Below are 24,601 nucleotides of genomic sequence, written 5' to 3' on the forward strand. Positions count from 1 at the left end.
TTCTGATATAATGTATGGAGAGAAAAAGAATAGAAAATTATATAGGCATGATGATAACAGCAATTTAAAATTTTGTATGTGAAGTGAAAGTTACGTAAAAGTGGATATTTTCATAATGGAGTAATGGAATTTCCTTGCTTTTTAGATTCTAATATTAATGTTATAATTAAAATTTGGAAATCAGCATAGAAGTCTTGGGGATTGCTCTACATAGGGTTCTGCAGTGGGTATGCATATATAGATAAACACATATATTTAAATGTGTATATCTGCATTTGTTTGTATATATAGTATGATTAATAAGCATTTGATTTTCCTTTCTTTTAGTTGCTAGCAATGCTGCTTAAGAAGAAACGTTCCCTTCTTAACAGCCATATTCTCCATCTAACTTTTTCCTTGGTGGGAACTGTTGATAGTGGACATGAGACCTCCATTATTCCCAATTCAACTGCTTTCCAGGATCTACTTTGTGATTTTGAAGTATGTATATAAATACCAACTGATGATATGTAGTCAGTGAATCCCTTTCTTATTGTGTCAATTGATAGAGTTCACTATTAAACAATTTTGTCTCTTAGGTGCGTTCTTTAGTTTTATGGTGCTCATGTTAATGTCATTAGTAAATGAAAAATAAAATAGTGATGGGGTTCCTTCTCCCCAAGGATATTGTTTTACAAATAGTATAGAAGTGAAATAGTACAATAGCTAATTTGCTGCTGCCTCTGGCATTACAAGAGGCAAACATATTTTTGTTGAGTAATTCTGATTCAAACTTTATCTCAGTAAATAGGAGCTAGATGTAGAATTTTGATTAATAGTAGCTCCATAATAAAATACTCATTTTGCCAAATAACAAGTTTTCATTTCCCCTGTCTTGTTACCATAAACCACTTGTACTTGTCCTCTCAAGGCAGCTCTTACTCTTGCATATCCTTTGTCCATGAACTTCTTGTCCTCAGCACTGTGTTTACCAGTCAGTATATATTTTTATAACTACAGGGTGGGGCAAAAGTAGGTTTACAGTTGTGAGTATGCAAAGCACAGTTTATTCTTATGTTATTTATTAATTATAGTATTCTATACAAACAACTGTAAACCTACCTTTGCCAAGTCTGTATATGCATCTTCCCTTGTGAGACTATGGGGTTTGAGTACAGAGATTATATCTAGTTTCTTCTTTATATCCCTACCACCCAGATGGTGCCTAACACTTAATACTGGCGAACTGTAATGTCTAAGCCCTAACTCTTCTTCTTCGTACTTACTGTAAGCCCTGCCTTGTTAGTTATTTAAATTCTTGACAAATAGGCTATGTGCCCCAATTGCTTTACTGAAACTATTTTGAAAGCTCCTTGGCAGCCTCAGCCTGGCCTATAACTAGATACAGTTGTCAGTACACATAGCTCTCATTAGCATATGTTGTAGTCTCTTTCCCTCTTTTTAATCTCCTTGTTCTTTTGCTACTTTTTGGATATCACTATCCTGGTTCCTACATTTTGCTCACTACTTTTTCTGTAATTTTATGGCATGAAGTTTTTATTATTTTAGATAAAAGTGTCCAATTTCACTCTATTATCTTTTTCTTTATTTGTTGTTTTTTTTCTTTTTGATTCTCACCCAGTTATGAAGCCTCATCACCACAGAGTTGATTCTTAAATCTAAATCTCTAGCTTGCATCTGAATGCCACTTATTCCTAAGTTCTTGTTCAACATTTCCATTTTTATGTCCCAGCAATGCCTTAACATCCTTGCCGTATTAGTTCTTCCTTCTGACTTATGTTTCTATTATTAACATCAACATTCCCCCAATCACTGAGACTTGAAATTGAAAATTTTGTAAAGAGTAATATTAAGTTGTATATATTCTACTTCTATATTTTATGTAGTCCACCATTTTTGTTTCTATTGCTATATACTAATCTAAGCCCTGATCAGTTTTTCTTACCTCTCACCTGCTTTCCCTTTCCTCAGTCTGTCCTATTTTTTACCTCATTCTTTCTAAGGCATAGTCATAGCAGTTCTTCAACAAAAGGAACTTCCTTTGATTTCCCCTTCCTACACAGTAAACTACACATTTCTCAGCCTGATACTCAAGGTTCTAAAACACAAACCTCTCATTCTTTTAGCAAATGTCTATTGAGCATTTTTGAACCAGGAATTGCATGAGGTACTGAAGATGTGAAAATACAGATAGAGTCCGTGCCTCAAGGCATTTAGTCCATTAGAAGAGAAAAACAAATCAATAAACAATTAAAAACTTGTGACAGCACAGGGCCCTGGCCGGTTGGCTCAGTGGTAGAGCGTCGGCCTGGTGTGCAGAAGTCCCGGGTTCGATTCCGGCCAGGGCACACAGGAGAAGCGCCCATCTGCTTCTCCTCCCCTCCCCCCCCCCTTCCTCTCTGTTTCTCTCTCTTCCCCTCCCGCAGCTGAGGCTCCATTGGAGCAACGATGGCCCGGGCGCTGGGGATGGCTCCTTGGCCACTGCCCCAGGCGCTAGAGTGGCTCTGGTCGCAACAGAGCGACACCCCCGGAGGGGCAGAGCATCGCCCCCTGGTGGGCAGAGCCTCGCCCCTGGTGGGCGTGCCAGGTGGATCCCAGTCGGATGCATGCGGGGGGGTCTGTCTGACTGTCTCTCTCCGTTTCCAGCTTCAGAAAAATACAAAACAAACAAACAAACAAACACACAAAAAACTTGTGAAAGCACAGAGAGAAAGGTATGCAGAAAGAACTGTGGGAGGACTGAGGAGACCTACTTAACCGAGCCTAGCTTCTTTTCATCTAGTAACTGACATTTAAATCTAGGGTTATCTTTAGTTTCAGAGTTCCCATTAAAATCTAATGTGCAAACATCAGAAATTTAAGTGCTTGACAAACAGTGGCTTTATTTATATTATCTTGCTCACTTTATGGCATTATATAGCATTCTTAATTACCCCAAACCATAGGGATCTAAGAACTTAACGCACCCCATTTTTAGAACAGGCATTTGAAAAATATAAGTAAAATAATTGTAATAGCTACAAGCTTTTCTCTTTTAGTAATCGTCCTAGAATTTATAATATACATTCATGTGTAACAATTTAGTGTATCTTGTAGTGTAAAAACCTGCAGCAGTGAACTTCCATTTCTTCCTCCTATTTTTAGTGCTATTGTTAACAGACATTTTACTTCTATTATGTTTATATTTTCCACAATATTTTATATTATAGCTTTAAATAGTCAATTATTTTTTAAAGATGTTTTAAAAATTCTTTTATATTTTCCCACATACATAGCATTCATGGCATTCTTTATCCCTTTGTGTATCCAGCTTCCCATCTCATGATTTTTCTGCTGAAAGAACTTCCTTTAACATTTTCTGCAGTGCCATTTGCTGACAAAAAATCCTCTGCCTTGAAAAAATCTTTATTTTCTTCTATTTTTTAAAGGATATTTTTGCATAGAATATAATTCTCATTAATGTTTTTTACTCTCTTTATAATTTAAAGGTATCAGTCACTTCATTGTCATCGTTAGTTTCTTCGGTTTTATTGGCTTTTCTAGATCTGTGAATTTGTCATTTTCATCAAATTGAACATTTTTTTTAAGTCATATTTCTTAAACTATTTTTCCTGGTGCCCCCCGAACCTGTTCTAGACTCTATTTACACATATCTTATGGTATTTGATTTTATCTCACAAGCTGGTAATGCTCTATGTAGTAATTCCTTTTCAGCATCTTTCCTCATGCTTTGATTAATTTGTTTTGCTATGTCTTCTAGTCCACTGAATTTTTTTCTGTAGTATCTAATCTACTGTTAGTTTCATCTAGTACATGTTTCATTTTAGATATTTTTCACCTGTAGGACTTCATTTTGGATCTTCAGTTATCTATTTCCACATCATGTTCATATTTTTGGTACATTTGTTAGCATATGGGTCACATTTTTAAGTTTTTTTAAGGTCTTGATAATTTCATCACCTCTGTCATTTCTGGGCTGTTTATAATAATTGGTTTTTTTCCTAGGTAGGAGTAATATTTCCCCCTTTTTTTTTTGCATACTTGGTTATTTTTGATTGCATGCTAAATTTTACATTGTTGAGTGCTAGATTTTGATGTATTCCTTTTTATAGATTATTGAATTGGCTTCAGCATTGCATTTATATTGATCCTTTTGAAACATGCCTTTAAGCTCTGTTAGGGTGAACCTAGAAAAACCTTTAGTCTAATGCTGTTTTAGCCCCACACTAAGATATTACACTTCTGCGACTCTGCCCAAATCCCCATGTATTACGAAGTCTCTACACGCTGGAAGGAGGGATTGAAAGCTAGTTTCAGCTCTTTGTGAATCCAGGAGTTATTTGGTATACTATTTTGCAGTGGTTAATTCTAGTTTTGGACGCCGCACGAGATTCCAATCAGTCTTTGTATTCGGTATATAACATTCAGTATTCATTATATTCCATATTTGTATTCAGTATTGAGAAATCATATTCAGTCATTGATTCCAGGGTAACTTTCATAGCTCTTGCCTTTTCAGTTGATTACTCCACTAGGACAATTTCCATAGCAATTATTCCTTTATAAACAGAATCAGAAGTCAAATATACAAGCAGTTTTGTAGGACTTCACCAAATAAAAATTATAATAAGGAAGTTACATTAAGTTAATTAATGAGTGAAATAAGTTTCATGTGTTACATTTTTGTTTGTTGGATTGGTATTTGGGGTATTTTTTAACCCTAAATATATCACTTATTTATTTTTATTGTAGGTCTGGCTCCATGCACCATATGAACTTCATCTTTCCTTATTTGAACACTTCATTGAACTGCTCACAGAATCCAGGTATTAGTTAATACCTCTGCAGTTAATTGGGTTTTTTTTATAGAAGAGACAATAGTAGAGTGAATGAAGTGTTCTTTCTCTTATAGTGAAGCTTCAAAGAATGCCAAATTAATGAGGGAATTACAGCTAATCCCAAAGCTGCTACTGACTCTTCGAGATATGTCCTTATCCCAACCTACCATTGCTGCTATTAGTAATGTGTTGAGCTTCCTACTGCAAGGCTTTCCCAGCAGCAATGATCTACTCAGGTAGGGACACTTTCTGTATTTGTCTGTTTGTTAACTGGAAGTATCAGTGAGGTTAAGATGAATGAGATGATTGTATTTGTTACCTATACCTGTATAACACCTGTAATGTTAATAACTATTCAAGACTTTTGTAAGGCACAGAGCACACTTACCTTAGTAGCTTGCCTTTGTAAAGGAAAGCCAAGTATTGCTACTAGTTAGTAATAGAATATTGCTAAGAAAAGGTTAGGAATAACCCCCCAGGTGATTGATTGCCCTTTATATAACAGGATTGAGTATAGGAATTCTTGGTCCCTCTTCCTCCAAGCCCTGCTGTTCTCTCTGCGCATAAGCATACCCAGAGTGAGCATGCCTTCTCCTTTATGTTTGTTCTCTACCATCCAAAACAGATGATATTTTACTTTTGCATATTCAGATCTTTTATATGATGTATTATTTTGTTGCTAATGTGAAATATTGCTTAAGGCGTGTTGAACTGTTCCAACTATAAGCCTACTTTTGCCTCTACCCTATATAATGTTAATTGCAATAGTCCAAATACAATTACCTGAAGGTCTATAAAGATGATTTAAATTAAGAAATACTGTTTTGTTTTACATTCCTTTCTTTTTGTTTTTTATATATTGCTGTTTGTTTTGGGGAGAGAAAAAATAAAATTCATAACCTTTTTTCCTTGTATTTAAAGGTTTGGCCAGTTTATTTCATCTACTTTACCAACCTTTGCAGTTTGTGAGAAGTTTGTAGTTATGGAAATAAACAATGAAGAGAAGCTTGAACCTGGTGAGTAGATTCTGGAATTTGAAAACTACTGTGCCCTCTTTTCTTCTGGCACAAGTCAGGCCTGCATCAGGTGTGATACAGTCACATTACTCTTCTCCTTACATTAGTTTTTTGGTCTTTTTCAGTTGTATTTGTCTTAAAGCAAGCCTATACAATATGCAGAAGTTCAGAATTACCCACAGATTTTAATAAGATGTGGATTTTACTTAAAAAAGAAAATCTTCTCATTTTTAGAGGGTTTTTAACATTGTTCCTTTAAACAGCAAACTCTTTTAGGGTGATATTTTAACATTATTTGATTTTTTTTTTAATTGGTGTACATTTCTTCAGAAACACAAATACTTGCTAATTTGAATTATATCTATATTGCTATTATTTTCACTTCCTACTTAAATATTTAGTACTCATCTAGGGAAAGAACTTTTCACTAGAATCATTTTATATACGTATAAAATAAAAACAGTTTTCGAAGTTGTAAGATTCTGCCCATGACAGCTTCTATTTTGGTTTTTCTTCTTAACTTTTCTCATTTGGTACATATTTTTTCTACCTCTGTTCCAATATATATTATTTTTCCTTTAATATTCTAGGACAGGAGATTTAGTTGAAACACATTTGAAGGGACCTTTTAGATTGACAATATCTTATATTGGTCCAGCATTAATTACATTATTATCCTGTTAAATTTTTCCAGAATCATATCACATAAAGACTTCCTTTAAACACACCACCCACCGGGAGTGTGGAGAAAAAGTGCTCCGGCCTCTGTAGTATCGGGTCTCACAGAGGAGTTCCCCGCACTGGCTAGCCCATCTGGGGCACAGCCTCCCCAGGGCTCCATGAATGAGAAGAAAAAGTGGTGTCACCTTGTTTTTCAAAGGAGAGACTAAGTGACTTTCTGCAAATCACAGAGCAGAGCATAAGGCCCTGACTGCCTACCTACTGCCTAGTAGTTTGGAACAATTTTGACATTTCTTTTGTAAATTAAATTAGTGGATGAGAAACATAAAGACCAGATCAATAGGTAAAACTTAAATTAAGTGCTTTAGATCTGCCAGGCACTGTTTAAGCACTTTCGATAATCTTATAACAAATCCTATAACCTAGGTACTTTTGTTACCTTTTCTAAACCATTGCATTTTTCTTTCATATGCTAGGATCATTTCTAAGTTCTGAATTAACATAGGCCAAGGAAATAGGAATTAGAAGTGAAAGTACTATTAAAATCTTTGGAAATATATAACACATTTATTTCAAGTATAAAAAAATGTAGGAGAAATGTTTCTCTACTCTCCATATTTCTTGCTGGCTTTTTGAATTCAATAATCACAGCTCATGTAAAATTTCCTTTAAGAGCACAGTAGTAGGGATGTATAAATTAGCAAATTTTTCCATTGATCTACCAAGTAGGTTAGTATTTTCATCACTTCATTGCCAGCTGAAATAATAGAGAAAGTCAGAATTATATTACTGGTCTTATTAGTTAGTATATGCATTGATTGTGTATTTGCTATGGACTAAACACTGTACTGAGTATAATATGTTCCCAAAACTTTAAATCATACATTTTTCTTTCAAGTAGTTTACACAGTTTTCAGGATGCAACTACAAAAAGGGAATGGCTTGAATTATTCTGAACAGTATAATAATCAATGCAAAATAAATAGCATAGAAGGTCTGTGCAGTATGGAATAAATAAAACACCAGTTCAAGTGGGAAGAATTAATCTGGAAATTCAGTGTTTATTGTTTTAAACTATATTTGCAAATTAAGTGAAGCATAACTGACAGAAAACTAGACATAAAAATTAAGTGAGATTTCCTGGAACAGTGTTGGATATTTTATCCTAATTTATCTGCTAGGCAATTTAATGTGTTTATTTTCATTGTAGGAACTGAAGACGAGTTTGTAGGTCTGGTATCTGCAAATCTTATACTTTTGAGGAACAGACTTCTAGATATCTTGCTAAAACTAATTTACACCTCTAAAGAAAAGACAAGCATTAATTTGCAGTAAGTAAAATCTTTTTAGAGCTAATGGTACCAGTTGCTATTACTAGTTAATTCACAGTAGACAAAGGAAAGAATTTCCACTGACTTTCATATATTTTTAAACCCTGAAATTTATATAGTATCTCAAGAACAAAACCTAATCTTATAATTTCTTAATGATTTGAAATCCTAATCACTGAAATTAATGTGTTTTCTTTTTAATCCATCTGTCTTTGAATAGAGCTTGTGAAGAACTGGTCAAGACACTGGGTTTTGACTGGATCATGATGTTTATGGAAGAGCACTTGCATTCAACCACAGTTACAGCAGCCATGAGAATTCTTGTTGTCCTCCTGAGTAATCAGTCTATTCTCATCAAGTTTAAAGAAGGACTCAGTGGTGGAGGGTGGCTGGAACAGACGGATTCTGTCTTAACCAATAAGATCGGAACTGTATTAGGTATGGGACTTTTACAGTCATCTGCTTTAAAATAAGCTATTATGTTTTGTTTTTAAATCTTATATAAGCTTTTACTTTTCAGTTTATCTGACAACCATTAAGAGTCTGAGTTTTAATTATAGGAAAAAGAGCTCAGAAAGTTGCAAAATAGGATTTTTAAGTTGCAAATGAAACTGAAGTAAGAGACAATAAGATTATAAGGGAATTTCTTATGATTTTTACATTGTATAGTTCCGTTTATGATCTATATGTAAGTAACTAGCCAATTATCAGGACTGAATTAATAATATTTTGGGTGCTTATTCTGTGCCTGTTACTAAACATATTATTTTCACAATAATCTTATGGGATATAAAAACTATCATACCCATTTTACAGATGAGAAAGCCAAGACATAGGGATGAAGCCACGTGTCTACTAGGAAGAGTCAAAATTTGAATCTAGGTCACTCAGACCCAAAGTCCATAATTTTAACAGTTACGTTATATTGCCACTCAAGGATTTAAGCTCAGTTGCAGCCAAAGCTTCTTATACTTTGTTATAATTGATTTATTTGAACTATTTATTATATTTCTGTTTATAGTAGTAGTCTTTTGAAAATATATTTTGAAGATAATATTTTCTTTGGAAATTATAATCAACTTCAATCTAGAAAGTTTCAAAAAGAATACATGCCTTTATAACATTTTTAAATAGTGTAATTTTATTCTGCAATAAGCATCAAGAATTACCTATTTACCTTTTTCAGATGGGAAAATTAGGGATTAGAATTTATCTATTTTATATCTACCTATCTATCCATTCATTTATTTATTCATTTTCCATCACCAAAAAAGATTTATTTGAGAAAAAGAAAGGGTTGCAGTATAGGGTGTGTCGACATGGCATGCTATGTACACTCTGAAATCAGAGTTTAATATGTAATTTATCTTTTAAAAACGTATGTAAGTACTAATAGGTGCTGCCTGTACTTTAGCAAATAACAGGACAGCTTTCAACATAGGATTTTTTTTTTACGTGTGAAAATGTCTGAAGAAACTGTGTATGTGATAAAGAAATTCATTGTAAAATGATTTCTTGAGAAAACTGCTTTACAATATTAATTTTAATTTATCATAGATACTTTCTATGATATAAAAATAATCGCTATTTTGCATTGACCCTAAAGGAGGGAGATAGCCTACAGGTGTTATTATTAGAAATAGTTTGGGAGGATTCCAAGATGGCAGCGGAGTAGGCAGACATACAAATTGCTATCTCCTGGGACCAAACCAGATTACAAATTAATTTGATAACAATCATCTGGTAAAACCAACTTTGGACAAAAGAACTGGACCCGAAAACCAAGGGGCACAGAAGGAACCACACTGAGACTTGTAGGAAGGGCGAGGACACGGTGGGGGCGCGAGGGGCAGCTGAGAGCCCAGAGGGATTCTCATTGTGGGAAGAGAAACCCTGAGAGACTGCGGTCCTCAGTCCCAGGACCAGAGCCCCAGCCTAGAGACCTAGAGACTGGAGAAGACAGCCTGACAGCATTGAGTGGGGAGAAGAGTGGCATCTCTGTCTGCATGAAACGGCTGGCAAAGAAGTTGCTGCCTTAAAGGGCCAGCACAGAAAATCTCGCTCTCAGCCACTTACCTGGGGCTCTGAGGACTAGGAGAGCTGAGAGGACTGGTCTTGCATCAGCAGGGTAGGGTAGAGGCACAGGGACACAAACGGTGATGGGGAGAATACCTGTGCTGAGTCATTTTCCAATACTGAGGCAGCCATAGTTGGGGAGGGCCACTCCCTCCGCCCATCAAAAAACTAGCCTAAGGCCAATTGATCTACCTCCAAAAAGCTCTTCAGCTCCAATCAGCATAAAAGGGTGTTCTGAATGGAGGAAGTTAAGGGGAGGGGCAGTGACTCAGGTTTCCAGGGAGATTTGAACTACACCTCCCCCCCCCAAGGTAACAGGGCAGACCACACTTTCTGGCTCTCAGAGGTCACACCCACCACATTCCTCTGGATTTAACCAAACAGAAAAAAAAAAAAGGCCTGGTTAGAGTTTCAACAGGGGCCAAAGAGCAAGATTCACCCACAGTCACCGCGCCCCCCCCCCCCCAAACGCAGAAGTTCCCTGTTGGACTCTGCAAACAAACAGCAGAGAAATTAAGATTTTTAAGCAGCTCAACTTGTTAAGGAGAATTAAAATCCGAGCAACCAGCAGAGGCTGAGGGCTGAAGTCCTGGAGGAAGGGCCGCATTCCATATACCAACCTCGCCTGCACATCCCCAACAAAGGTGATAGAAACAATTATCAAAAAACTCCCAACAAACAAAAGTCCTGGGCCTGATGGCTTCATAGGCGCATTTTACCAAGTATTCAAAGAAGAACTAACGTATCCTTCTCAAGCTATTTCAAAAAATTCAAGAGGAGGTAAAACTTCCAAACTCCTTTTATGAGGCGAACATAATCCTCATTTCAAAACCAGGCAAAGACAACACAAAGAAAGAAAACTACAGGTCAGTATCCCTGATGAATTTAAATACTAAAATTCTCAGCAAAATATTAGCAAATCAGATCCAGCAATACATGAAAAAAATCATACATCCTGATCAAGTGGGATTTATTCTGAGGAGGCAAGGCTGGTACAATATTTGCAAATCAATCAATGTGATTCATCACATAAACAAAAGGAAGAGGAAAAACCACAGGATAATATCAATAGATGTAGAAAAAGCATTTGAAAAAATCCAGCACCCATTTATGATCAAAACTCATAGCAAAGTTGGAATACAGGAACATACCTCAACATGATAAAGGCCATCTATGAAAACCCACAACTAACATCATACTCAATGGGCAAAAATTGAAAGCAATTTTTCCTTAAGAACAGGAACAAGGCAGAGGTAGCCCCTTTCACCACTCTTATTCAACATAGTTCTGGAAGTTCTAGCCATAGCAATCAGACAAGAAGAAAAAATAAAAGGCATCCAAATTGGAAAAGAAGTAAAACTTTCATTATTTGCTGATGACTTGATGTTGTATATAGAAAACCCTAAAGTTGCAGTCAAAAAACTACTGGAACTATAAATAAATTTAGCAAAGTGACAAGATATAAAATTAATATTCAGAAATCAGTGGCATTTTTATACACCAACAATGAACTGTCTGAAAGAGAAATTAAGGAAACAATCCCCTTCACTATTGCAACCAAAAAAATAAAGTACCTAGGAGTAAATTTAACCAAGGAGGTTAAAGACCTGTACTCAGAAAATTATAAAACATTGATAAAAGAAATCAAGGAAGATATAAACAAGTGGAAGCATATACCATATTCATGAATAAGAAGAATAAACATAATTAAAATCTCTATACTACCCAAAGCAATGTATAAATTCAGTGCAATTACTATTAAAATACCAATGTCATACTTGAAGATATAGAACAAATATTCCAAAAATTTATACGGAACCGAAGAAGAACACGAATAGCCTCAGCAATCTTGAAAAAGAAAAATAAAGGGGAGGGGGTATCACACTTCCTGATATCAAGTTATACTACAAGGCCATTGTACTCAAAACAGCCTGGTACTGGCATAAGAACAGGCATATAGATCAATGGAACAGAACAGAGAACCCAGAAATAAACCCACACCTTTATGCCAATTGATATTTGACAAAGGAGGTAAGAGCATACAATGGAGTAAAGATAGTCTCTTTAACAAATGGTGCTGGGAAAATTGGACAAATACATGCAAAAAAAAAAAATGAAACTAGACCACCAACTTAAACCATTCACAAAAATAAACTCAAAATGGATAAAAGACTTAAATGTAAGTCATGAAACCAAAAACATCTTGGAAGAAAACATAGCAGTAAGCTCTCCGACATCTTTTGCAGCATATTTCCTCATTTAACTGCACAGGCAAGTGAAATAAAGGGCAGAATGAACAAATGAGGTTATATCAAACTAAAAAGCTTTTGCACAGCTAAAGACAATATGAACAAAATAAAAAACCCACACAATGGAAGAATATATTCGCCAACACTTCCGAAAAGGGGTTAATAACCAAAATCTATAAAGAACTTGTAAAAGTCAACACCAGTAAACAATCCAATCAAAAATTGGGTAAAGAACTGAATAGACACTTCTCCAAAGAAGACATACAGATGGCCAATGGGCATATGAAAAAATGTTCAATATCACTAATCATTAGAGAAATGCAAACTAAAACCACAATGAAATACCATCTCACACCAGTCAGAATGGCGCTCATTAACAAAACAACACATAACAAGTGCTGGCGAGGATGTGAAGAAAAGGGAACCCTCCTGCACTGCTGGTGGGAATGCAGACTGGTGCTGCCACTGTGGAAAACAGTATGGAGATTCCTCAAAAAGTTAACAATCGAACTGCCTTTGACCCAGCTATCCCACTTCTGGGAATATATGCTAAGAATAACAAATCACTGATTCAAAAGAAGAAATGCACCCCCATGTTTATGGCAGCATTGTTTACAATAGCCAAGATCTGGAAACAACCCAAGTGTCCATCAGTAGATGAATAGATTAAAAAGCTGTGACATATATACACAATGGAATACTACATGGCCATGAAAAAGAAAGAAATCTTACCCTTTGCGACAACATGGATGGGCCTGGAGTCTGTTATGCTAAGCAAAATAAGCCAGGCAGAGAAAGAAAAATATCATACAACTTCACTCACATGAGGAATCCAATGAACAATGTGAACTGAGCAATGGAACAGAGGCAGAGAAGGGGTCAAAGAGTCCAGAAGGAAAAGTGGTCAAAGGGAAAGGGGATGAGAGGCAGGATCAATCATGGAGGGATGGGGGGAAGGCAGTGGGGGAGCGGGCAAAGAGGGTATCAAGGAGACCATGGGGGAATGTATTTGGGGGAATAGTTGTAACTATGTAAATACACAAATTAAGATCAATAATTTTAAAACAGTTTGGTAGGAAGAAGTTTATTGATCTTAATCATAACTACTAAGAATAAACAATGAAAGGAACAGTTGAATGTGAGTGTTAAATGCTAATGGACAGCACTGCTTCTCACTGAAGGTCAAACACTGCAGTAGTAATTATACCTAAAGATTCATATGGCAGATAGAATTCCTTGACATATATCATCTCATTTAACATATATCATGATTCTGGACACAAGTATATGTTTTATGATATCTGTTACATTGTAGGAAATAAGCCTAATAAATACAAAATTAAAGATTAGTTTTTCTAATTAGGAAAATAAGAATTATATAAGGTTGCCAAGTCAGACAGTAATCACGTCTAAGTGTTTGTCTCCTGACTGTTAGTTCTGTCCTTTTTTTTTCCATCCTGTATTACTTCAGTAATACCAGTAAAGGGTGCTAATACCATGCCACAGACCAGTGCGGCGCCTAAGAACGGTGTGGAATTAAACAGACTTATTTAAAAAGATGGGACCGAGAGGACTCTTCAAATGCTGGTGGCAATATCCGAGAGCCCCATAGCCCCAGTTTGCTTTATTATATAGCCATATGCAAATCAAGGAAGTCCTTGTTACAAAGTTACACATCTGAGGCTAAGACAGGAACTCTCCCAAGGCATAAACAGGAATCCCCCCACCATGCATAAGCAAAATCAACTAACATCTGAACAAAGAGTAAGAGGAAGAGCATGTAAATTGCTTCCAGCAACTTAAGGAAGCAAGTGAAGTGGGTGCAAATACTCAGCATCATAGCCAATATGGAGGGGGGTGGGGGGACTTAGCTTTTTGCTAAGCCTCGAATCTACAATGGCTTTTTGCCATTTACAGTCCACAACACTACCATATCTGACCTAACTGACCTTATGCCTTAGAATTATGTCCTTCATTGATAACTACTTACACATTGCATGTACTGCTCTGGTTCTAAAAGAGAAAGCTAGGTATTCAAATTTGATTCAACTTAGTTTAGTTTTCCCTGAATATCTATCTGATACACACATATGTGTATGCATACACATATATATATATCATCTCATTGATTTTATTTCTCTTTTTGAATGTTTTACTCACATTTATTTATATCAAATTTTTCTTTATGAAAATACCTTCCTTGAACCTGTTGGGCAGATAAAATACATTATGCTCACTTTGTTAAAGATGGTGCTGCCCACATGGAAGCCCATCGCCCAGGTAATGGTATTGGTTACCCTTCTTGCTTGAGATGTGCATGATTATATTAATATGTGTTGGGGCAGGCTGTGGGCAGGCAGGATCCTTGTAGCCTGGGGCTTGGTTTTAGGTCTAAGCCTTTCCCACCCTTTTTGATGTGAGGTGGACTTTGTATTAGAGACTTCTCTATTTTGTATATTGAATTAAAGGGGTTTTGATTTCTGCACTATAAAATGGGGCAGACCGGGAGCTTGCTCTCTCAGTTCCTGAGATTAGCATTAGAAGAGAGAGCAGAGAGGAGAGCAGAGAGAGGCCACATGGAGGAGAGGAGAGGCAGCCAAGATGGTGGAATGCTCAAAGAGAAGCCAGTTTGTGCAGAGAGAAGGAAGGAGATGGGGAACAGAAGTGAATAAATCTGGTGAGTGAGAAACCTTAGATTCCAGGAAAACTCGGATAAGTCAGTAGCTTTGTGAGCACTGAATGAGTGGGTTTTGGAGCCCAGTGTGTGTTTTTACTTGCCCGCCAGGTGCAAGCTAGGATTAAAGATGATGGTCGATCAGTTTTGGGCTCCGTTGTTTCATTACCATCTGTCCGAATCCAGTGCAAACCTGCATGGGCCGGGCGGCTGGGATGGTGTCCGTGGATACTGGCCTTACAGAACCCAAATTAATGCTTGTTTAATCCTTAAGAGTAATTATTGGGAAAAATAAGCTGTGGGAATTTATGAAGGAAAATGAATATTTGTATAAATTTCCACTTAGGACCTGTAGTTTAATAAAAACTTATTTTCCTATTAAATATTACTCTAAATCTTTTGAGTTCTTAAAGCTGAAGACTTTTTTATGCTCATAGTTTCATTTAGAGTTCACTATAAACAAAATTTATCCAGTGTCCCATTGCAGCCAGCATTTCAGAAATGTGGCGATGCCATTAAGGAGGCCGAGAGAGGTGGCGTAACTTCAAACCTCTAAAATAGAGACACCAGGCTCCGAGTCCTAGTGCCGCCACTCATTAACTTTATGTTTTTAAGCATGTTGTATATTTTTTATGTTAATGAAAAGGATAATAGCCATTTCTAACTCACATATTCATTGGGATTGAGCAATGAGATGATATATTAAAGAGGTTGGTAAATTGCTGTGCAATTTTTTGTTAATTAGAAAGCACACTTCAGAAGATTAATTCATATCACACTGAGCAGTCAGCATGAAATATTTAAAAAGCTACCTAGAAACAGATTTCTCTTTTATTGTAAATAATAGCAGGTATATGCTTAACTTAATTCTAGAAAAGCAAAGTTGGATATTCATTTTAAATGAAATTGCTTCAGAGTAAAAATCAATCCTTCAATCCCTTGGTTGCTGTTCACAAAATTTTCCCATGAAACTCTGGCCAATATTTTTTCTGTTCTGAGCACTGTGCTGGGTTTGTGGTGGCAAAAGAACTAAGTGTTTGTTATCCTGAAATCAGTTATACAGCAGAAGAAACATGATTGATAGGAAGGCTGATACTATAAGCTACATTAATAAGCATTGGCCATCTCCTGGTGGAGTTGTATTTCTAGAAAGGACTCTGGATATTCAAAAAGCCACAGCCACTGCTGGGCACTTTCCTGCTGAATTACAGATCACATCGTAAAGAAAGGTGGTTTTGCTTAGACTTGTCTTTACACTTGGAGATAATTCAAGGTTAAGTTGTTTATCATGATTTTCATGACAAATGAAATATGTTAACTATATTATAGCAATTCTATTTTTAAGTAACATTTTTGTAGCATCCTAAACTTTCCTCTAGATTTTGAATTTTACTTTCTTCTTGGGAAAGTGATAGAGCTCTTTTGAGGTCATTCTTTCAATGAGCAAAGCTTACATTATGCCTCTTGTATCTGAATATCTCACCTATGTTTCAAGACCTCTGTCCTAATAGGCAGGCTTGCTAAAGTCAGAGATAGTAAAGTTGACTGAAAGATTAATTCAACAATTGAACAGTTAATTGCCTATATTAATATGAATGTTCTGGTGGAAATGTCACATATACTGAATTACTTCTTTCTTTGTTAATGCAGCACGGTAAGCAGTTATTAATTTTGTACTTACTGTTATATTTGCTCTTCCCTTAGGATTCAATGTGGGCAGGAGTGCTGGTGGCAGATCGACGGTCAGGGAGATTAACCGGGATGCTTGTCATTTTCCTGGTTTTCCAGTTCTTCAGTCATTCCTTCCTAAACACACTAATGTCCCTGCCCTCTATTTTCTACTCATGGCATTGTTTCTGCAGCAGCCAGTTAGTGAGCTGCCTGAGAATCTGCAGGTCAGTGTGCCTGTCATCAGCAGCCGATGTAAGCAGGGTTGCCAGGTAGGAATTACCTAGTAAGGTATAAGCGTAATTATATGTGCCCCAAATCACCATAGGGCAATTGAGTAATGGGTCAACCACAGTAAAGCCACTGGTTCCATCTCTTTGTCACATTCAGGATTTGATTTGGGGCAAAAATGTGTGAAAGTACTATAGAAACTTTTCCCAGAAAGTAATTCTTTATCCCTATTTGGTCTTTTTTCCTTTATGGTTACTCTGTATGTATAAAGACTTTGGATAATATTTTAATGGTGATCTAAAGAATTCTTTTGAATTATGTGATTTTTATCTGGAAACACAACTTTATTTCTGTAGAATTAAAAATGAAGGGAGTGGTATGTATACCATAAAGTTAATCAGTTAGGCATAACAGGATTCTTAGAGAAAGCCTGATTAGAAAAATGCTTTTGATTTCTTAATGGTAAAAACATCCACATTAGGAAAACAGTAAGGCTTTGCATGATTTCTAATTGAAAAACTAATGTGGATATCTATATTTAGATTATGTCTGTGGTACTGCAAAGACTTAGAAATTTAGTTTTAAGTTCAACTATGTGCATTAGCATACCACGTGCTATTCAAATCAATTCTAGTAATTGACAAAACTTTTTAAATGAAACGACTTAGTCTATACTGTTACATTAAATCAAGATAAAGGTTCATGCTTAGCAAGGTTTGGTTGGTTATGTAACCTTTCAAAAAAGCATGACACCATAGTCATAAAATGTTATATAAAACTACTATGAATAAATCTCAAACTGATTTTTATTTTGTCAGATCTTATCTGTATGTAATCCGAAAGTGAATTAGATCTTTGAAAGATCCTGCTTAAAATCATCAGTTCTAAATTTTCATCTCCTGGCTAATTAGCATGTATTTTCATTTGTTTTCTTTAGAGAAAAAAGTTAAAAGTCATATTTTTAACATAAGTACCTAAGACAGGAAGATACTTATTTCACTTTTTCTTTATAAATGTAAAAATGAGTTGTAAACTGTAGAAAGGAAGGGTGCTAGGTCTCTATCTCTTCATCTTTGCTCACTTTGAAAAAAACTAGTTTTAAAGAAACTTTAGTATTAGAACTTACGGGTCTCTATCAGAAAACATTGTCAGTGGCTAATGTTCACATTCATCTGCAGTTTGATTTAGATTCCATTTGGACCTTTATCTTCGGTGTCCCTGCCTCCAGCGGAACTGTGGTCTCCTCCATCCACAACGTGTGCACGGAAGCGGCCTTCTTGTTACTGGGCATGCTCCGCAGCATGCTGAACTCAGTGAGTCTCCCGAGAGCTACTGCCTGTTGTTGCTTCTTCTTGCTGATGATATTTATTTAAATAGAAGGATCTTTTTGAAACATAACTGTATATTTACAGCAGGGTTTCCAGAACCTCAGCCTCTCTGATCTCTAATTTAAGGATGAACCATGCACTTGTTAAGATCATGGAGTCTGCAGCTCTGAGAGGGTTATAAGGGCCGTGCAGCTGGCCGAGCGCAGGGAGGGGAACTCAGGCAGGGACAGTTGAGGACAGGGGCAGCCACGTGGTGGGGCAGTGGAGGAAGTGACTCGGACAGTAAACTTGGTGGCTGGTGCTGTCACCGCTGCTGTTCCTGTGCATCCTGGCCCTCACCGATGCCCTGGTGCAAATGCAGCGCAAGGGCGTTCCCCACGTGGTCCTCCTGTACTGCAGGGGCTCTGCAGGAGTGGATCTGACCCGCTGCCCTGACAGTGGGTTCAGATCCCATGTCTGGTACTTAAGACATACAAACCTCTACATGCCTCAGTTTCCCCATGTATAAAATGCTGGTGATAGCCTGACCAGGTGGTAGCACAGTGGATAGAGCGTCGGACTGGGATGCGGAAGGACCCAGGTTCAAGAACCCGAGGTCACCAGCTTGAGTGCGGGCTCATCTGGTTTGAGCAAAAGCTCACCAGCTTAGACCCAAGGTCACTGGCTTGAGCAAGGGGTTACTCAGTCTGCTGAAGGCCCACGGTCAAGGCACATATGAGAAAGCAATCAGTTAACAACTAAGGTCGCAAAGCGCAATGAAAAACTAATGATTGATGCTTCTCATCTCTCCGTTCCTATTTGTCTGTCCCTGTCTATCCTTCTTTTTGACTGTCTCTGTTTAAAATAAAATATAAATAAATAAATAAATAAATAAATAAATAAAATGCTGGTGATAATAGAGATCTCTTAGGGTTGTTGTAGGGGCATGAATTAGTATATACACAAAACACTTATAAGTGTACTTGGCAACCTGATCAATGCTGGCACAGTGGATAAAACATTGACCCAGACCACTGAGGTTGCCGATTTGATATCTTAATATCTCTGGTTCTGAGTGGTCCCTGGCTTGAACAAGGGGACACTGGCTTGCCTCAGTCAAGGCACCTATGAGAAACAATCAGTGTACAGCTAAAGTGAAAGCAACTGTGAGTTGATGCTTCTCTCTCTCTCTCAAAAAAAAAATGTTTCTGGTATAATAAGTGCTTCATAAATGTTAACTGATACGATTAATGTTAAAATATATGTTATAACGTGTACATGTCTGCAATTAATATAATGACTATATTGTAGTATGTGTTATAATATTTGAATTTTTAAATTTACTTTTACTTATAGGTTAAAATCAGTACAGCTTTAGTTTATATTTGTTTTTTCTATTCTAATTATTTTTAACTTATATGGGAAGAATTTAAAGAATAACAGTTTACATAATTTAGGATCACATTGTAACATGAATTATTAACTACAGTAGAATCTTTGGATTGCAAGTATATGACATCTAATTTTAGTCAAAACTATTTTTATGTCATTTTAGAAAATAACATTACCATTACATGTATTAATTTAGAATGCTTTGGGATTTTTGTTTGGTTCCTATTCATAAACAAATACAAATATAAACATCTACATTTTAAAAGCACTCTCTGGGGAAGTATCAGAAGATAGGCATCATTCAAGTATTGTCTTTGTTGTTATAGTGCTATTAAGAAAAACCACACTTCTTTATGTCTCCTCTGCACTGAATATTCTGCTTTAACATTATTTCTCTTCTGACACTCTAATCACCAGGTATGTGGCGGGAGGTGAGGAAAGGTGGCCATACTAGCTGGCTGTCCCACAATTCAGTTCAGTTCTGACATTGTCTACCTGGAGATAGCATTAGGCCCACAGTTAAGCACTTGGTCCCACAAGATGGCCGCTATACTTCAGACACCCATCACAAGTCCAAGTTGCTATCTGTGCTTCTGACCTACCAGCTATAAACTAGAGGTTCCCATGACCTGGGAAAACATTTTACTTACATTCCCAGTTTATTATAAAAAGACATAACTCAGGAACAGCCAGGAGGAAGAGATGCCTGGAGCAACGTAGATGGGGAGGGACATGGAACTCCATGCTGACTTTGTCCTGCCTCTGTCCCAGCACTTCCGTGTTCACCAGCCCAGAAGCTATCTGAACCCACACTTTTGGGTTTGCATGGAGGCTTGTTGATTAAATCATTGACCATTGTTGATTGAACTCAATCTCAGCTCCTCTCCTGTCCCTGGAAGTTGATGAGTGGGGAGCTTTAGGACTGAAAGTTCCACCCTTTAATCTTGTGGTTGGTTCCCCTGGCAAACCTCCATCCATAGGGCCTTTCCAAAGGTCACCTCCTTAACATAAACTCAGCTGTGATTGAAAGGACCTGTTATGATTAACAAAAGACGATTTTGTGACTGTTAATCCTTTGGACATTCCAAGGGTTTTAGGAGCTCTGTGACAAAGAACGGGGTGAAGACCAAATATATATATTTCTTATTATAAATCACAGTATCAGAATTGTGTAATAGTTAAAAACATTGTTCTTGTCACTTTACATATGACATTGAGAGGCTCAGAAAGGAGAAGTAACTTAACTTCCCCATCTTTTATCTTACCCCCAACTCTGGCATGATGGAGGGTGGGGCAACTTTGTTGGTCATTCAGCACTATTAGCACCAGCTATCTTCATGTTGATATGATGAATAATCAAGACCACTGATTCCATACTGAGCTATGAGTACTACATTGAAGAGACAAACATCCTGCCCTGGCCAGCTGGCTCGGTAGTAGAGCATCAGCCTGGCGTGTAGAAGTCCCTGGTTTGATTTCCAGCCAGGTCACATAGGAGAAGCGCCCATCTGCTCCTATACCCCCCTCCTTTCTCTCTCTTTCTTTCTCTTCCCCTCTGCAGCCAAGGCTCCATTGGAGCAAAGTTGGCCCAGGCACTGAGGACGGCTCCATGGCCTCCACCTCAGTAGTCGCTAGAATGGCTCCGGTTGCCGCAGAGCAATGCCCCCTGATGGGCTTGCCTGGTGGATCCCGATCTGGTGCATTTGGGTGTCTGTCTCTCTGCCTCCCTGCTTCTCTCACTTCAGAAAAATAAAGTAAAAAATTAAAAAACATCCTGTCAATTTCTAGGGGGTATTGTTTTTGTTTTAACTTATTTCCTTTTTGTTTTCATGTGTGGTTTATAAAAGAGTTCTGGATATCAAGAATATCCAGTTTTAGAGTAGTGAGTATTGCATTTTTTAAAAGTAATTTTTAGTAGTGTTAGTTTTCCTAACATACTATTTTTTTTCTTGTTCCTGTGACAGCCTTGGCAATCAGAAGAAGAGGGATCTTGGCTTCGAGAATATCCTGTGACCCTGATGCAGTTCTTTAGATACTTATATCACAACGTTCCAGACCTGGCCTCCATGTGGATGAGTCCTGACTTCCTGTGTGCATTAGCAGCCACGGTCTTCCCCTTCAACATTCGCCCTTACTCAGAGATGGTAGGAAAGGGGGAGGGAAATGTCAAACAAATTAGTCTGTTCCAGTGGTTGGCAGATTTTATTTTTCTCCTGCCCATCTTTTAAGCTTCTCACCAAGTTCCAGTTTCTGAACTTTTTTACTTTACCTCCCATCATTATCTGGTGTCTAGCTCCCCCCACTCTCCTTCTGCTTTCTCCTAAAACAACAGTGACCTCGACTTCCTGTTCTCATTTGCCGTATTTTTGTAAGTTTCTTTTTTTTTTTTTTCTGAATTTGGAAACCGGGAGGCAGTCAGACAGACTCCTGCATGCGCCCAACCGGGATCTACCTGGCACACCTACCAGGGGGCGATGCTCTGCCCATCTTGGGCATCGCTCTGTCGCAATCAGAGCCATTCTAGTGCCTGAGGCAGAGGCCACAGAGCCATCCTTAGCATCTGGGCAAACTTTGCTCCAATGGAGCCTTGGCTGCAGGAGGGGAAGAGAGAGACAGAGAGGAAGGAGAAGGGGAGGAGTGGAGAAGCAGATGGGCGCTTCTCCTGTGTGCCCTGGCCGGGAATCGAACCCGGGACTCCTGCACGCCAGGCCGACACTCTACCATTGAGCCAATCAGCCAGGGCTGTAAGTTTCTTATTAGTAACTTCCCTCCCCAAGTAGTTGTGGATCCATTTCTTATTTTATGTGAATAATAACTCTAGTTGTGAAATGTTCTTTCCAGGTTACGGACCTCTAGTCAAACCAAATTTATCTCTACTTTTTATCTCAGAAATTAGACATTCTCTGTATTTAGCCTTTTTTTTAATTGAATTCATTTGGGTGACACTGGATAACATAATTATACAAATTTCAGGCGCTCAGTCCTACAGCACAGCTCTGTACAGCATATTCTTTACAAATTAATTAGGGTTGGTTGTCTTTTTAAAACGTGAAGTATGTTTGTCCTTTTTGTTCAGCTTTTCTTATTCAACTTTTATTTTTCATAGTTTCTACTATTTAATAGAAAATTATTAGACTAATAGTCATATATAGTATGGATACTTTTTTTGTCCTTTAAAATAAGCCCAAAAGACAGTAATCCTTCATTTCTGAATTTCATGTTTCCCCTTATTTTCACCTGTGACTCCAGGGCCTGTAGTAAACTAAGTTTTTCATGAATATTCATACTAAAATTGTAGCGATTTTTAGGGTAAACACAAGTAGAGCACATGAGCTTTTCACCGTGACTTGTTTACAATAGTAAAATCCTCATCTTTGGTAAAAATAGACCTTCAGTAACACCTCAGTGTTTTTCCTTGTCAGCCTCTTGTACTCTGTCCTCTGGTCCTTTTTTCTTTTTCTGTTGCCTCAGAATTTGCACTAGTTTTGTTTTGCCTTATTTATTTGGGTTTGTTTTTCTTAACCTGCAAACATAGGTCAGCCCTTAGGTGCTACCATTATGCCAGTCTATCTGAAATGCTGTGGCATTTGACTTTTCAGTAGATATATGTCAAATATGTAGATATAGGTATTGTCATTTTATTGTATTTATTTTTAGTGCAGTTATCCACAATAGAGATAAAATTGAGCATAAAACAGATATATAGTGATTGGGCAGCCAGTACTTTAATATTATAAAGAGCATGTGTTGAGTAGAGGTGACATACAGTGACACACAGTATATGATTACTACCTTGAGACAAGGGATTAAGTAAAGCAAAGTGAAGTAGTGTATCGAATAGCTTAATAGAAGGTAAATGTTGAAGGAAAACAGTGTTGCTGCTATAATTTGTTTTTTAGAAAACATGAAAGTAAAAATACCAAATAAGATTGAATTAAACTAGCATATATTTCCCCTTGATTTTGCTAGGTGACAGATCTTGATGATGAAGTAGGCTCTCCAGCAGAAGAATTTAAAGCCTTTGCAGCAGACACTGGGATGAACAGAAGCCAGTCTGAGTACTGCAACGTGGGCGTCAAGACATACCTGACCAATCACCCAGCTAAAAAGTTTGTTTTTGACTTCATGCGGGTCTTAATAATAGACAACCTCTGTCTTACCCCCGCGAGCAAGCAGACTCCACTGATTGATCTTTTGTTGGAGGTAAAGACAAATATATTCACATCTGCTTTACATTTTTTAAAATAATTAGAACATTCCTAATCAAGCAAGTTTTATGCCAAATACCTTTCAGATTTCTAATTCTTCTGGGTTATAGAGGCAGAGCTCTCATGGCTTTGGGAATTTATTTCAGGAGTGCTATATATACCCCATCAGTTTGTTTCTCCTCATTTCTCCAACTGTGTCCTTCTATCATCCTTTCCCTCCACCAGCAATTGACAAACTTTTCCTGGTAGAGCCATGTAGTAAATATTTTAAGCTTTGCATATTTTAGTTTCTGTCACAACTGTTTATACCATTGGAGCTAGAAAGCAGCAGCCATGGACAGAACATGAGTGAGGGATCATGGCTGTTGCAATAAAACTTTATTACAGAAACACACATAGGCTGGCTTTGGCCCAACAGTCTTGGTGTATCAGGGCTCTGGAAATAAAATGTTCTGTGGAAGACGCAATCAGTGCAGGAGACTGATTGCTTTCTCTTTGAGGAACTTCCTGCATGCTCTCAGCAGTATGGCCACTGAACCTGCACCTTCTCTGCTCCCTCTAGTGGCTAACACAGTTAACTTTTTATTTGAAACCTTAAAACCACAGCAAATATTTTCTCTTATTCATGGGAAAAATGTCTCAGTATGGTCAATTAAAAGCAATCACTAATGTGATTTAGACACCAGTCATGTGAAGCATTCTTACTAGGACCACGGTGTTTGATATTGTTGGAAAAGTAGTCGATTTCATCAGTAATCAGTGGTAGAATGTAAAAGCATACCTGATAGAACTTGGTCTTGAAAACTTTTAAAATAAGAGAGGGCCAGCATTAAAGTTTATTAGGTAAGAATTTGAAGCATTTGACATAAAGTGAAAGTAACAGAATAAAGTTCAGAAGAGGTGTGTGTGAGAAAGCATAACTGAGCTAAA

The 24,601-nt window shown here is 37.3% G+C and overlaps 1 protein-coding gene across 7 annotated transcripts in view; it reads left to right on the plus strand.

The window, feature by feature from the left end:
- Positions 1–24,601, plus strand: part of WDFY3 (WD repeat and FYVE domain containing 3) — a 281,383-nt gene that overhangs the window by 184,861 nt on the left and 71,921 nt on the right. For 6 of the 7 annotated variants that reach the window (XM_066281026.1, XM_066281031.1, XM_066281032.1 and 3 more), the window contains 10 exons: positions 328–480; positions 4,753–4,826; positions 4,913–5,074; positions 5,760–5,854; positions 7,746–7,866; positions 8,087–8,304; positions 16,570–16,805; positions 17,943–18,077; positions 21,428–21,607; positions 23,433–23,666. In XM_066281026.1, the coding sequence (XP_066137123.1) occupies positions 328–480; positions 4,753–4,826; positions 4,913–5,074; positions 5,760–5,854; positions 7,746–7,866; positions 8,087–8,304; positions 16,570–16,805; positions 17,943–18,077; positions 21,428–21,607; positions 23,433–23,666 (1,608 nt within the window). The remainder of the gene's footprint in view (positions 1–327; positions 481–4,752; positions 4,827–4,912; positions 5,075–5,759; positions 5,855–7,745; positions 7,867–8,086; positions 8,305–16,569; positions 16,806–17,942; positions 18,078–21,427; positions 21,608–23,432; positions 23,667–24,601) is intronic. The other variant, XM_066281029.1, reaches the window with a different exon arrangement.

This window comes from Saccopteryx bilineata, chromosome 5 (assembly GCF_036850765.1).
Source record: "Saccopteryx bilineata isolate mSacBil1 chromosome 5, mSacBil1_pri_phased_curated, whole genome shotgun sequence".
Classification (NCBI taxonomy): domain Eukaryota; kingdom Metazoa; phylum Chordata; class Mammalia; order Chiroptera; family Emballonuridae; genus Saccopteryx; species Saccopteryx bilineata.